The sequence below is a fragment of the Seriola lalandi genome, unplaced genomic scaffold (genome assembly GCF_002814215.2).
Source record: "Seriola lalandi dorsalis isolate HSWRI2012SDOR001 ecotype SW California unplaced genomic scaffold, Sedor1 jcf7180002054502, whole genome shotgun sequence".
Classification (NCBI taxonomy): Eukaryota; Metazoa; Chordata; class Actinopteri; order Carangiformes; family Carangidae; genus Seriola; species Seriola lalandi.
This window is the reverse complement of record NW_019525055.1, coordinates 1,332,764-1,347,443: the sequence shown is the minus strand read 5'-3', so window position 1 is coordinate 1,347,443 and position 14,680 is coordinate 1,332,764. Positions and strand designations below refer to the sequence as shown.

Genomic DNA, 14,680 nt, shown 5'->3' with positions numbered 1-14,680 from the left:
TTACCACATAACAGTGGTCATGCAATGGCCACCTACCATCTGAGTACTACATGCCTCCGTCTTGAATGCCATTAAACACCCACATTAAACAAGAATCTGACACTGCTGCCACAGAGACATTTTGTGTGAATGTGTTTCAACAGGAGGGCAATTCAAGCCAAGCTGTGGCTGTTACAAAGTCTGCTTGAATATGCCTTTTCCTCACTCTCTTATGTGCGTTGCTATGCAGGCACTTTTCATTCAAGGACCCATATGTTTGTATGTACCCACTTTCTCTCTCTCCATCTCTCTCTGATTCTTGATTCCAGTCAACAGCAAAACGCTCTGCTAGAATTAGCTGCCTATATGCCAACTCGGCATTGCAGCTTCAATATATTTGTTAAGCAGCCTCAGTTTAAGTCTCATACAAAGAGCATATTGATACTTTGACCTTTGAAAGATACTGCCTGATTAGGACAAAGAGGGCGGACAAGGTAAAGGAAGCTGAATCTATACACATCTGTGCTAACAAGAGTTCATCTATACACATTCAATAATTATTCCCTGATGGCTGTTACTTAGAAAGAAGGGACCTGTCTTATCTAACAGTGATTCATCAGTGTACCAACAAGCTACTTAATGAGCTTTTAAATGATAAGGAGCCCAACAAAAAAAAGAACACTGGCAGTGTATGTAAGTGGTAATACTTTTGCAGACATAATTTAGATGAATCCTAAATAGAACTAAAGCCTAACAAAATTTTTTGTTTTTTTTCTCTGCATCATTATCTAGAGTGGAGTCTTTGAAACAACAGCTTCCAAAAGTTTTACATTTGTATACCCTACGTGATATAGCATTTCAATGTGCTAACCACCTACATAATTTCATAATTAACCTCAAAAGTGAATGCAGTTTTAACAGAGTAAATAAAACTTAAACGTAAATCTAACTGTTGATTTCATAAGAGTGGAAATAGGAAAGTTACAAGACATCTAGTCTATGCAGTTTTATTTATTTGGTTGCATCATTTTATCATATACAGTTCTATATAGAGTATTACTCTGGATGGAAATCTTTGGCAGTCTCACAATTTGATACCAATTCTTGATGTCAAGATTCCATTCACAAACACTTATCAATTCATAACATTTCTTGAGTCAATAAAAAGACATGAGGGGACTACATTTTGGCTCTTTCTCCGGTACAGTAAAGGACTAACTCCTGTCTTACACCCACTCAACCGCAAATGATACATAACTGAAAGTAAAGATAACTGGTCTTGACGAGGGTCACTGCCTGACTAACAGATAAAGCAGGCAAAGATGTCAGAGAAAATGCAGTATTTTTGCAATTTGAATTAGTTAAGTTATTTACTTAAGTTTACTGCATTAACTCATTGACTTGGAGCATCTCACAGTCTTCTTCCAAAATATTGAAATGAAAGCTAATTTACTGACCAATATTAATGGTTAAATGTTAAATGCGTGTTCTCGATTAAAAAGGTGTAAAAGGGAAAAAAAAGGGGAGTGCTGTGTTGTTTACTTTGTGTTTCCAGCAGTCATTAAGAACCTCTAGATAACAACCAACCTGCTGCAACGCTAGTCCTGGGGAAAGTCATTATTATCCAAAATGCTGTATGGGCATTTGAAATAAAAAAAGACTGTGGACTAGGGCTGGGGCATATGGCCAAAAATATTATCACAATATTTTTTTTCATACTGATCGATAATCATTGATGCATTTATATCATTGATGAGGTAGGAAACTCATTCAACATGTTTGTTAGACAGTTTTTTAGGTCAGTAACACTGAGCTGAGTCTAAACATAACTTGTTTGTTTACAAGGAATCTCCACAGGGTACCCCAAGTTCAAGGGTTTTATTTAGTTTAAGCTTCAATACTAAATAAATCGAATAGAGCTCTGCTTCGGTTCCAAAACCATCATTTTGTTTTTGAAACAACTGCTTGATAGTCTCTGCAACCAACATGGTATAACATTTATGCCTCAACAAGGCAACAAACAAAAATTTTTTTCAATAAACGTCACACCAAAAAAAAAATAATAATAATAATAATAATAAAATAAAAACTTGTAATGTTACGCATACTGGCTATTGCACACTGGTGTGCAATTTTACCCCCCCTTTCTTAAGTAACTCCCCATTATGTCTCTCATCTAAACTATCTGAATGCTATTTCATATTTTCTACTCCTCCTACTCCTTGTCTCTTCTCCCTTAATTTTTCGTCTTTTCTACTTATTGTGCATACAAAAAAACTAAGGGATTCTTTGGAATTTAACACATTACATTTTTCTCTATTGTCATATATTTTTCCATCAAATTTCTGTTTGCTTCATGAACTGGAAACAACATATTTTTAGTGGTTGTTATATAATAATAATAATAATAATAATAATAATCCCTCGATTATACAGTGTATTGTTTCACCAACCACAACCATAATGATTAGGTAAATATAGCTACCTTTACCACATTTTTTGGCTATCATGGCCCCAATGTAAACTACACATCACTGTACTCCAAAACTTACAAGTAGAAACGTGTCACATTACGGTAGCTACACACACACACACACAAACACACACACACACACACACACACACACACACACACACACACACACACGATGTAAATTATTATTTCCTCATATTGTAGTAACCATTGCATTATGTTCTGTCTACCTGAAAGGCTTTCTACAGTTTTAAGCACAAATTATCAAGAAACACCTTGGAAACTGTGAGCTAACCCTCCAGACACTGCAAAGTAATAAAAAGTAAAGCTTTATGTGCACAAGTCATAATCAAAATGTAAATGTAGTGGGGTACTACTGCTGAAAATTAAAATACGAGAGAAGAACCTGCCATCATGGAGAGACGGCTATTTTTTCCCCCCATTTTCTTTGTTCCTGCAGTTATTCCATTTTTATTCAATTCACAACCTTCTTACTCCTAAACCTTTTATCCAATGAGCACCATCCCCTCTTCCAGTGTGGTACCTGAAAAATCATTTAACCACTCCACTCTTTTTCCTCTTCATAGAGGCCACTCCCGAAACCATATCATACCAAATATGCAGCATATAAACCCTACATGCTCATCAGTGTTGGGTGCAAGTATGCTGTGACACCTACTACCACCAACACAGCAAAGAATCAAGACTGCTGCAGCATCCGTCATACTACATCAGTCTCATCTACACCTGTACAACCAGTCAGTTCAATGTTAAGACAGTGTTTACACATAGGTGTGACTATTACACTTATTTTACTCCGAACAATGCTATATCTATTGTTAAAGAAATTGGGTTATTTTGTTATCATTATCTTGCCCTTTACCCATTATGATATTATTTTTCAACTTTGAGGCCTTGAACAGACAGAATTCATGTTGTCTGCCCTAAGTGTCCTGTCAATATTCTGGTCAAATCCTGTAATTGTACCAAAGCTGTCACCAACCCTACATGGATTTGTCAGCACACTTCAAGGAACTTGGTTGCTCTGCAAGGAGCCAAGATTTTCCCCAGGAAGTTAACAAGAAGTCAAAAACCTTTCATCTGGACTTTTATTTTTTGCTTCATTTCTCACTCTTAATTTTTCAGTTTGTTAGACCCCTAATAGAATCTATTCTTCCGCCATTTACATGTTTTGTATTGTTTTGGGAGAATTTTAGTCATAAAAAAAAAAAAAAAAAAGAAATCTGGCACTACTTATTCATTCCCAAAGGCTTTCATAATGCATCCTGCATAATCATGTGTATTTACGAATTTGCATGATTCACTCCAGGGTCGACTTTAAATTCTGGCATCAATTGACAGCTATTTTAAGTTCAGGTTCTGGCAGGGGGGCAGGGAGGTTGGGGGGAGGGCATCAAGGGATCTCAGGAGAGAGAACCACTAGGGCAAAACGACACTCTACAGCCGACTGCCAACTTGGCAAAGCCCAAAGTGAGTCAGACTTAGAACAGACCAGGGGGTTTACATGCTTCATTTCACAAAGAATTAGGACGACTGCGGGGCTGTGTGGTATGTGTCTGTCTGTGCCTATGTCTTTTTGACAATCTGTTAGGGCTTTATGTTTCTGTAATGCAGACAACATTTGTTAAAGGGTCCGTTCTTGCTGCCAAGGACCAGTCTGCTCGCAGGGCTTGTCTTTTTTCTCTTTAACCCACAAATGTTTAGTGTTCTATCATGATGGAGGCAAACTCAGGTGAACTCATACAGAAACCTTCCCATAAGTGTTTAAGCAATTATCTAAAAACTGTTGTAAATGGATGAACAAACAATAGATCAGACTACACCGAACACTGTTTCTTGAGTGGTAAACCTGTATATATTATCACACCGAGACACACAAAATATAATTTTGTCCAGTTTCATGCATAAAAATATCAGTACTGAGACATGTTATGAGGGAGTACAAAAACTGATGAAGTCTACTGATCATGATCCACTCTCCTTTTCAAATTTCACACCATTTGGGATTAGAGTTTGAAGAAGATAGTTCATTTTCAAGGTTTAATAATTGGTGTTTTCCATTCATTACTTGGCAGTTTTGAATGGCTTTATACCGTTACCTTCCCAGAACTGTGGTTCTGAACCTTGCTTGAGAGACTTCCACTTCTAATCTAATTCAGCCTGGCTCATAACAAATAGCTAGTCATGTTGACAAGCTTTCACAGATAGTTGCAGAGAAATACCTCAGACATTAACAAGAGATTTTTATTCCCTCCTGCCACAAACAACACATGAGCACGTTGATATATCCTGAGCATCTCAAGACATGTAGGGCCAAAGAACAGTAACCACTCCTTCCCACACACTCTCCTAAAAAAAACTGTGAAATTAGCGAGAAAGGAGCTAAAATAAAGAGCCAGCTATGAGCGCTTGAGCAGAAGTAATGTAAGTTTAAATGTGCTACAGGTAGTTAACTGCTTTAATTAAGAAAATAGCAACATTAACCAGCAAAAAACGCTACGAGTAACACAAAAACTCTGACAGCCAGAAATGAAAACATCTTTACTGCTAAATTCCAGTCAAGCACTTCTCCGTCTGTGCTTACGGATAATAATTACAAATGTCCAATCAGTTTAGGCACACACATCTAGTTAAAACTGCAAATGTATATCGGTTATAAATATCAAATCAAATGATTTGCTTACTAATAATCGGTATCTGTCAGCCCTGAAAAAAACAAACAAACATATCAGTCGACCCCTACATAACAACACAGGTTCCCACACAGCGACTCTCAAAGACCAAACCACCAACATCTGTGCTTTTCCACTGTATGCTCTGAGCACTCCCAGTGGCTAACAGCCACTGCAGGCATGTGCATCATTGTAAATGCCTACACTGAGCAGTTAGTGTCAGTGTCGGTGTCCCTCTTGTCACCGTACCTCTCGCATTGTAGACTACACACACTAAATAGCCAGTGGGCCCTGCCTCACACAGACGTTTGCAACCCACCTTCCCCTCAATCCTTTTTCATTTTATAAAAAAGTTAGAAGTGTGGATCCTAACACAATCTGGGGATGTGCTTACTCTTTTAACCTCCTAAGACCCGAACTCTTGCATGGCGTGCATTTTTAATTTCTCTTTGCTATTTAGGCTGATTGGCACCTGAGAAAAATGATGTCCACATATGAGGACATTAGTTTTAAATTTCGATTACTGAGTGGCAGTATAATATCCTCATATGTGGTCACCACGCCCTTGTTGAGAAAAAGTTAGTATTGTGGTCTAGAGAACCCAAAATGTGAGGTCCACATATGTGGACGCCAGGTCCTAGGAGGTTAAGTACATGAAATCTGTTAACTGATGTTTAATTTAAACATATTGTATGTACTCACGATAAAGTTTAAATTTACTTTCATCTGATAATCTTCTACCACAATATTCTACTTTTACAATAATAACAGTGTTGGCCTTGACCACTAACTGAAAAAGCAGACTGACAAAAATTTAATCAAAATACATTTGAATTGAGTAATAAAGGTTTCAATAGGCCTTTTCATTTTCTTTGTGTACGACTACTGCTAGAAAATACAAGCACAGCTACAAACCTATTCAAAGACTGCCAGGTAGCTCTGTCTATTATCACCTAAACTACCACTGACAAATGTCACTTTGCAAACTTCTTCTCCAGAGTGGAAACTAAATTTTGGGACACAGTGAAAATCTAGGAAGGGACTATTGAATTCACTGTACTAATAGACTCTCTTTTTCAGCTAGCATGACCAAACAATGTCCTTGTGAGTAATTTGTAAACCTCTCATCCTCACTGTCTTCCCATTTCTCTTCATGTCAATTCCCTCTTCTCTTCAGAAGTGAGCAGAGAAACAGAGAGGAAGAGAAAGACAAGAAGTAAAGATTTCTGCATCACACTGCAAGATAGCTAAGCAGTCCTGTGCCCCTATCCTCTCAGCTGCTTCACAGATAAAACAGAGGTCCTTCATCACACATAATGGTACAGCTCTAATCTTCCGCAAGTCAGCAAATAATGGCTACAGGGCTACATCAAAATCGTTACAGATACAGTATACATAATATTAAATTTGCTGTAGTAATTTACACTAAGCAACTTCTCTTTGAAGGTTTTCCATAAGTTTGTTTCCTTTTGTATGACTTAAATATCCCTATGATGGCCATACTGTGGGCAATACCTGTTGGTTGTATTTCTAAACACAAAATTAGCTTGATAAAATTAAATAACGGTTTATGTCTGAAGCTGACCATTTCATCACTAATATTTTTGACACTTTGATACATTTTAAGTCTAAATAATAGCATATTTACTAATAGTGCTGTATGCATGTACACTGCAGATTTTAATTTTAAAAAATACAATAAAAATGTTGATGAAGCAAACATTAGCCATCATCATTTCAGTTTCACTTGTGAAATAGTGTTGAAGTAGCAAAAACAGCATTTGCACCTTAGTGCAGGCAGTGACGCACAGACCTCCTGAGCCAGTGCAATTCCATCTACTTGAAAAACAGAGCCATTACTGCACCTGTTTGATTTGTCACCGAAACAGTGTACAGCTGTGCGTTATGGCACTGGGCTCTAACATGGCACTTCTCAAATCAGAGGCCGCAGCTTTATCAATATGTGTCATATATCACTCATATTGATTTATAGATAGAGGAAGGTCCTAACTAGCCAGGGAGTGGTTAGTTTAAATGATATATTTAATGCTTGGAATAGAAAAACCTACCTGGTACTAACTTTTGAATTTTCAGCATTTATGAGAAATTTAGCTTTAGAAGTTTCTAACGTCATAGCACTTGTGACTGACATTGACGTCTTATTTTACGGCTGAGACCTTATTTAATCAAGCAACTTACCGGCTCTCCTGTACGCTAGTTAGTAAGAAGGCATTTGTAGTCCATTGACGAGCTTTCATCAGAAAATGTACTTTGCCAATTTTATCCATCTGACATGCGGTTTAAACAAACTCATATACGACTTATTTAACGATGGTAGAAGAATTTAGCGGCTAGTTCTTGTAAAGTTCGTCAATAACGTAGAACGAAACGGTTTAACGGACCACTTCACCCACGGTGTTTGGAATCACTGAGCTAGGTAGCCGCCCAGGTTGGAAAAGTAGACCAATCAGATTCATTTTACAACCTGAATTGACAGACCTGACGTCTTCTCAATTAATTCAGCCAATCAGAACCGCACATCTCTACCTGACACCCACATGCATGTTATTGACAGATAAAAAGTAATTCCTCAGTATGAAAACACTCCGGTCAATAGCAAATCTCCCAGTACAGGGAAATAGTCATGCCAAAAACATTAAGGATCATTAAACTGGTAATTTATCAGTTTCAGAGTGATTTGTCGTCATCTTTTGGATGTGTTTGGAGTAGCACTGCTTAACTGTCCATATTTTGGATTGATGTACCATATTTGAGTCAAATGGGAGAAGACATAGTTTTGTTTGTGTTTACACCTCAAAGTAGCATTTAGAGTGTTTGCTCGTCATGGTATTCAAATTATAAACTATAATGGGCATATGCATAGACTGCAACGCACATCTGACTTCTCCTGTGCCACAGGAAATGTCAAGTCAAGGCTGCACTGTTTCACAGAGACTAAACTAGACACACTACATTTTTACTCACTTTTTCTGCACGATCCTGATTTGATGATGATTGATTTATATCCCCATAAGTGTTCCTCTTGCTTGGATAGATAGTGAAGCTGGGAAGCAGTACAGTCAGTGTGCCTGTGTGCCTGTGCGTGTGTGTGTGTGTGTGTGTGAGTTGCACAGGATATTTACCATGGAGTGTGGTTCCTGGGAGGAGGTATGTGACATACTGGCTTTATCCATGCTGCCTCGCCTGCTCCCCTTGTGCCCTTCAGCCAGCCAGCACCCTGTGGTTCCCAGCAGAGTGGCCACAGCCACAGCCCAAACACCCAGGTTGCCCATGAGTGTCTACCTGAATGGGAAAGTAAAAACACAATGCACACAAAGTCCTTAGACTCACTCCGTTGTACCAAATGCAGTTTCCAAACAAACACAGGTCTGTAGTCCTCTTCATATTCATGTGGGTTTGAAGGGAATAGGGCAATTTAATTTTCTATACTGTACCTGAGCACAGTGAGGCTGAGACATAATCTTCTTTGTATGGTGTAATATTATTAGATAAACCTATCATGCAAATGCCTTCTGATGCCTTTATTTACTTGGATTTAACTGGGGGTCTAACAATACACCAGCATAAACCTCATAGTGTTCTCGACAGTGGAGTTAAAGACAAATGAGTTGAAATCAAATAAGCACATTAATTGTTCAAGACTATATGTCATTGCAATCATCACAGTGTACAGATTTTGTTCAAATAAAAAAACAGGTCTACTAGATAGGCAAGACAGAGGAGAGCAAATTTCCCCAAATCAGAGTGCTAAGAGGGAGTAGAATTTTCCAGGCATGACCTGACAAAAAGAAGACGTCTTGGCCCAATGAGGGAAAATATGGATAGGTTAAAATGTGTTGCCAATAACTTGATATTAGAAGCATCTTTCAAAGATACTGTTTCATTTTTCTGTATTTCCAGGAAAAATTAGTAAAACCTGTTTATACATATCTATATTTCAAGAGTGTTTTCAGTACATCCAGCGACAAATAGGTGGAATGATGTTAATGCATGCACACATGTATACACAATGGAACAAATACTGTACTCTCACATACAATCATCGTGTACGCGCACACACACACACACACACACACACACACACACAAACAAATGTACATGGCATAATACAGCTACATAAACATCAAAGCCCACACTGATGGGGATAATTATCTATTACAAAGGACACAGAAAATCTTTTGATGTCAACAAAGAGACAAGCCTCTGAAGTCGTCACAAATGGTGGAGTGTGGCATGGAGGCTTAAAATATAAACTCAGAAGATCAATTTCACTTCTGTTACATATACACATTCACTCACACACAGACACACACACACACACACACACACATACACACACAGAAACACATGCAAATCTTCAGGAAAATATACGCAAGGCATCACGACTGTACTGTTGTGTACAAAGCTGGAGAGAAAAATCACCTCAAGCAGCTGCACCTCAACATTTCACAATATAAACATTAAAATGTGTTTTAAATGGTACTGCTTTGGAGTGAATGAGCCAGAGAACTATCCATTTCAACCAGAATAAAATCCATCCCCACATAAAAATGCAATCCAATACACTAAGAACACAAACTACCTACAGTTGAATTATCAGCACTCTATGAAATAATGGCATCAAAACATGAATATCATCAGCTTTAAACAAGGAGTATTTATTGCAAGTTGTCATTCCGGGTTTGTATTGCATTGCACCGGTGTTTGTGTTATTGTGTCTATTGTGTCCGTCCCTTGTGTGTAGCGTCTGATGACCTCTAGAAGAACTTGGCATTTTGCACTGATGAGAAATATTTATTGGATTCCACCAAAGCATTGACCTCTCGTCTGGTCTTATCTGCTGATGTAGGTCTTTATGGTTGGACTATGTGACACGGCAGTTTGTCATGTGTGTCATTGTACATTCAGGTAATGTGTTTATTGTTTTTTACCGTGGTCTTATACTTTATTATGTCACTTTATTGGGTGCTTTACTGCAGAACCAGTCTGAAAACAAATTTCCCTAAGGGGGCCATAAAGTTTCCAATTGAACTGAAACAAGGACACAAAAACATGCAATGCATCTCAAGCAGTGCAGGTGTTTATAGTGTTAAATGTCTGCAACAGTTCTTCACTAGAATATTGAATGTTGCAACCATGCTGTGATTCACCTTGACCTGGTATGCCCTGGTCCTGCTTGCTGCTCTGGCTGAAACTTTATTCTCTACTTTACATATCTATTTTTGCTTTGTGAAATTAAAGTTTTCAACAATCAAATTAAGTTTGAAACATTTTATCAAAATTAATTTTACATACATTTTCACAATTTTTCAATTGTAATAAAAGGTAACCATCAACGAGAAAAATTATAAAAATGATCTTGCTATTGTTTTGACCTGTCAGTTGACTTTTTCATGTTTTCAATAATCTTTACATAGTGTCATAAAAAACACTAGTATTTAGAGCTAAGTAAATGTTACAATCTTTTATTTAAGGCTACTTTGACTGATTTTATTTATACATTCAATTATTTGGGACACCTGGGGGTCGTGGAACAACCTGTAAACACAATACTGACATGGTGAACATAAATATGCAAACAATTGCCTATTTACACATGCAGGACACATGAAGCAACATTCAGAGCATTCATTTGGCGAGTGTTTCTGGCCACCTGATTTATATACTTTCTATATTTACCCTCCTTCTGGCTGTTTTCTTTGTCCTCCATCAACTCCTGAGAAAAATATCTAGCTTTTTAGCTAACAAATCCTATGTTCACCAGCTCGTTGCGGCCTTTGTCTGTCTTCCATTTGGTGCTGAGGAGGTAGCATACAGTGAGTTTATAAGAACCTTTTCACTGAAAACAGCTGCCTGCTGCGTCTAGAAATGAGCTTGATGAAAGCATAGCTGTGAGCCAGAAAACCAAAACTGTGCCCCAAAATACACTAAATGCTCCATAGCACTGGGGAGAACTGCAGAGTCAGGTGATAATTCTTGGAGGGTTTATCACTATGAATGAACCTTTTAGCATGACACATATTCATACTGATCCATTGTGCATATGAAAATATTGACAATGGATCGATAGTGCAGCTTTAAGTAAAGGTAAAAATGCTTAAATTAATCAACATCAAGGCATGCAGGAGGAATTGCCAATGTAAGTGTCATAGTATTGCACTGTAGCTACTATATTGACTGTATAACTGCATCATATGTTGTATGTTCACTATACTCTGTATTCTGTGTGTTATACTCTGTTTTAAGTGGACCTTACATACTGCTTCTGACTGGTCAACAAAAAACTTTCATGCTCAAATGCTTATAACAGGGTTTTGAAATTGAAGTAACAAGTAATGAGAGGTGGTAACGAGAGGCGTTAAATACAGGTTCCACTTGAGTAAATAACCTTAGTTACTTACTTAGTGACAACTGCTAACCAACTGCAAAAGCCCCGTCAGTGTAAACATCATTTGACAAGGAAACACCAACATCATTCAACTAGGTAGCCCGGGGCTAATGGGCCCTCATAGATGAGAGCTCACCCTTGTGAAATTAAACACCAAATGAGATCTGCCAGTCACTGTCTTAATGTGCTGCCTGGCCCCCTGGCATTGGCCCACACACACACACACACACACACACACACACACACACACACTTTCATACATGAGTACACACGAGTGCACGTACACACACGCACACACACACACACACACGTATGCACACACATGCTCCCAAAAAACAGAGCACTGGTGGTGTGGAATGAATGGTCCATTTTGAAATTCATCAAGAGGGAGAAAGTCTAAGAGGAAGCCATTATTTGACCAGCATATTAAAAAGCTTAAAGAGACATACTCTAAAATCCAGTGTGCCTTTAGGCAGCTTTGCTCAGATCAGACTTGTTCAATGAGGGACTTGTATTATATAAACAGACTAAATGTGCTGAAAGTTGAATGCCATCTACTCACAGCCCAGCTGCTCTTTCTCCCTATCTCTCAGCTTTCACGTTTCTTTCTTAACAACTACCAATTTTCTGATCACAATTTTACGTTTTGTTCAGTGCCTAAAGCATTCTGAAGAGCTTCCAGCAGCCTGTCTACTTTTTTAGTCGCTTACCTTTTTGTGGGAAAATGTTATACTCATTTTCGTTAGGTATGTTTCAGAGAAATTGATTTGAATGGTTTTTAAATTAGAAACTGAACCAGCCAGTTATTTAGTTGAATCACAATAATTAAATTAAAATTATTTAATATAATTAAAAAGGTGAGAATACAAGGCCAGAGGGATGGACGATATTTGCAATGCTATTCACTTTTGCATGGGCCAAGGGTCTATTAAGGACTCTGTCCTCTTCTTCAGCAGAGTGGTGTTTGGAAGGGATCATTTTATAGTCACTATGGGCTTGAACAACGATAACATCAATCAATAACTGTTTCAATGTACACATGGGCATGTGAGAGTTGTATTAAAACGGGATAGATAGACGGGAAAAAATATGAACTTATTCTTTAAGCTATTACAGCTATTTAGAAAAATAAATTAAAAACCAAATTTTGAATTCCATTGGTGTTTGTGATAATGGCAGTCCAAGAATCGAAGGTTTCTTTCTATTGCTACGATAACACTACAGTAAATAGACAGCTAAATGCCTATAATGTGCAGTGCTCGGGTACAGTAAAGTGCCATCTGCTAGCCATCACATTTGTAAAGTAAAGCATTTGGAGAAAGGCCTTTGAGATGCACCAGCTTCATTCAACCATGAGCTGCTATTTTCTAGGTCTAGTTTCTAGATCTAGGTCAAAATATAAATTTTCACCCCACTGTTTACTTTTGAATGGCTACAAAAAAATCTTAATGAACGCATGGATGGATAGCACAGTAGAAGTTTATCCCAACATTCTTTCAAAATATTTTTTATCTCTCACCAAACTCACAATCCCCTGGACAGCTCCACTCCACACTTGTCAAAGAACTTTTCTAACATGAAAAATTGCTTTTAGCAAACTTGGGTGATTACTTATATTAATTTGAATATAATACACAATTTGGTGAACTTGAGTCTGTAATACTTTTCAAGAAAATATAATTACACACCTGCAAAACAGACACCAAGAGACCAATTTGAATGAAATTAGATCTGATTATGACCTAGGGTCAGGCGGAGTTAGTCTCTCTTCTGGTCCAAAATGAAAATTGCATGATTATGTGATTATTTCTGGAACCTTCAAAAACATTCAACACAAAATATTTTTCCCTCCCAGTGCAAGAAACTACAAAAACATCTGGCTCAGCTCAGAGGAGCACACACAAACTGTCAGGATGTGGCTAATGGTGATGTGTGTCGGCAATATCACCTATGGATCCTAGAGAGAATAATGTTCTACAGAATCGATGCAAACTAATGTTGCTTGTTTCTTTTGTGGCACAAACATTTTCTCATTTGCAATTTTTGGTGTTTTTGTAGGTTGTAGATCAAATCATCTATTGATTGAAGTGACCCTAATTTATGGGGAATATTGGCCGTTACAAGAATGTGGGTTAGATTTTGCTATGAGTTATTAGCTTTACATGGCATTTGTCATATCCAAATCCAAACTAACTGTTACTATAAAGTATGTACTATATTCAAATCTTCAAAAAAACGCTGTTTTGGCAACAGGTCTTCAAATAATTTGTGCACTTTACCATTTTGTACAGAAAGGAAATGACACAAGATGTACACCGAAGAACATCAGTTGGTCAGAAATTTAGTCAGTTGACTATAATTTAGTCATTTTTCATGTGCAAACAAACTACATATGCCAGATATTGTTTAATATCTTCAGTGTTTTTGGCAGCTCACAGCATCAGAAGGTTTGGGACAAAGTTGTAAAACAAAGCCTGATATGATTCGATGTGACCCAGCTAAAATCTGGCTAAATTAGCCTGACAAAAAGGACATGTTTGTCAGGAGACCAAGACTACAGCCAAGTGTAAAACTGGCATGTAAATGAACACTGCATGCAGTCCCACAGCCTATCTGTCTCTCTGTAATGGCAGCAGGGGAAGGCCTCTAGCTGAGCTCTGAGACAAATTCAAGTGATCAGTCTGAGTTCTCCTTCCAGCTCTCTGTCCACAGCTCTACGCTCCAGGTAGGTTTGCTGTCACAGTTACAAATGACACATTCAGTTCAAGCATGACGATCAGTCCCCACTCAGCATGCTTCCTCCCTGCAAGTTGCTGAGTATTTAAAAAGATTACAAAAGGAGGGCGGGAGGGACAGATAAAATAACATCTGTGAACACTGAACACCACATGTAGGGTTTGTAGTTCAGCACCCTGAAGTAAAATCTTTTTGCATATGAAGCATTGTATTGAGCTAATTTTACTACCGTAGCACATACATATTTTATTTTTGAATTCTCTCAGCGTATTCACACTTTAGAAAATATTCCTCAATTAAGAGTTATGAGAGCTATGCATTTTGTCAACTGGGTTAACCTGCTACCCTCTAAAAGTAGAAGGTGAAAAATTTATGCTGTCAATCATTTTG

General features: G+C 37.8%; 1 protein-coding gene across 1 annotated transcript in view; it reads right to left on the bottom strand.

Annotated features, from left to right (window-relative positions):
- The window catches only part of fstl4 (follistatin-like 4), a gene marked incomplete at its 3' end in the record, with an annotated part of 182,279 nt that overhangs the window by 155,602 nt on the left and 11,997 nt on the right, over positions 1-14,680 (bottom strand). The window contains exon 2 of the mRNA XM_023413083.2: positions 8,289-8,448. Coding sequence (XP_023268851.1) covers positions 8,289-8,438 — 150 coding nt within the window. The remainder of the gene's footprint in view (positions 1-8,288; positions 8,449-14,680) is intronic.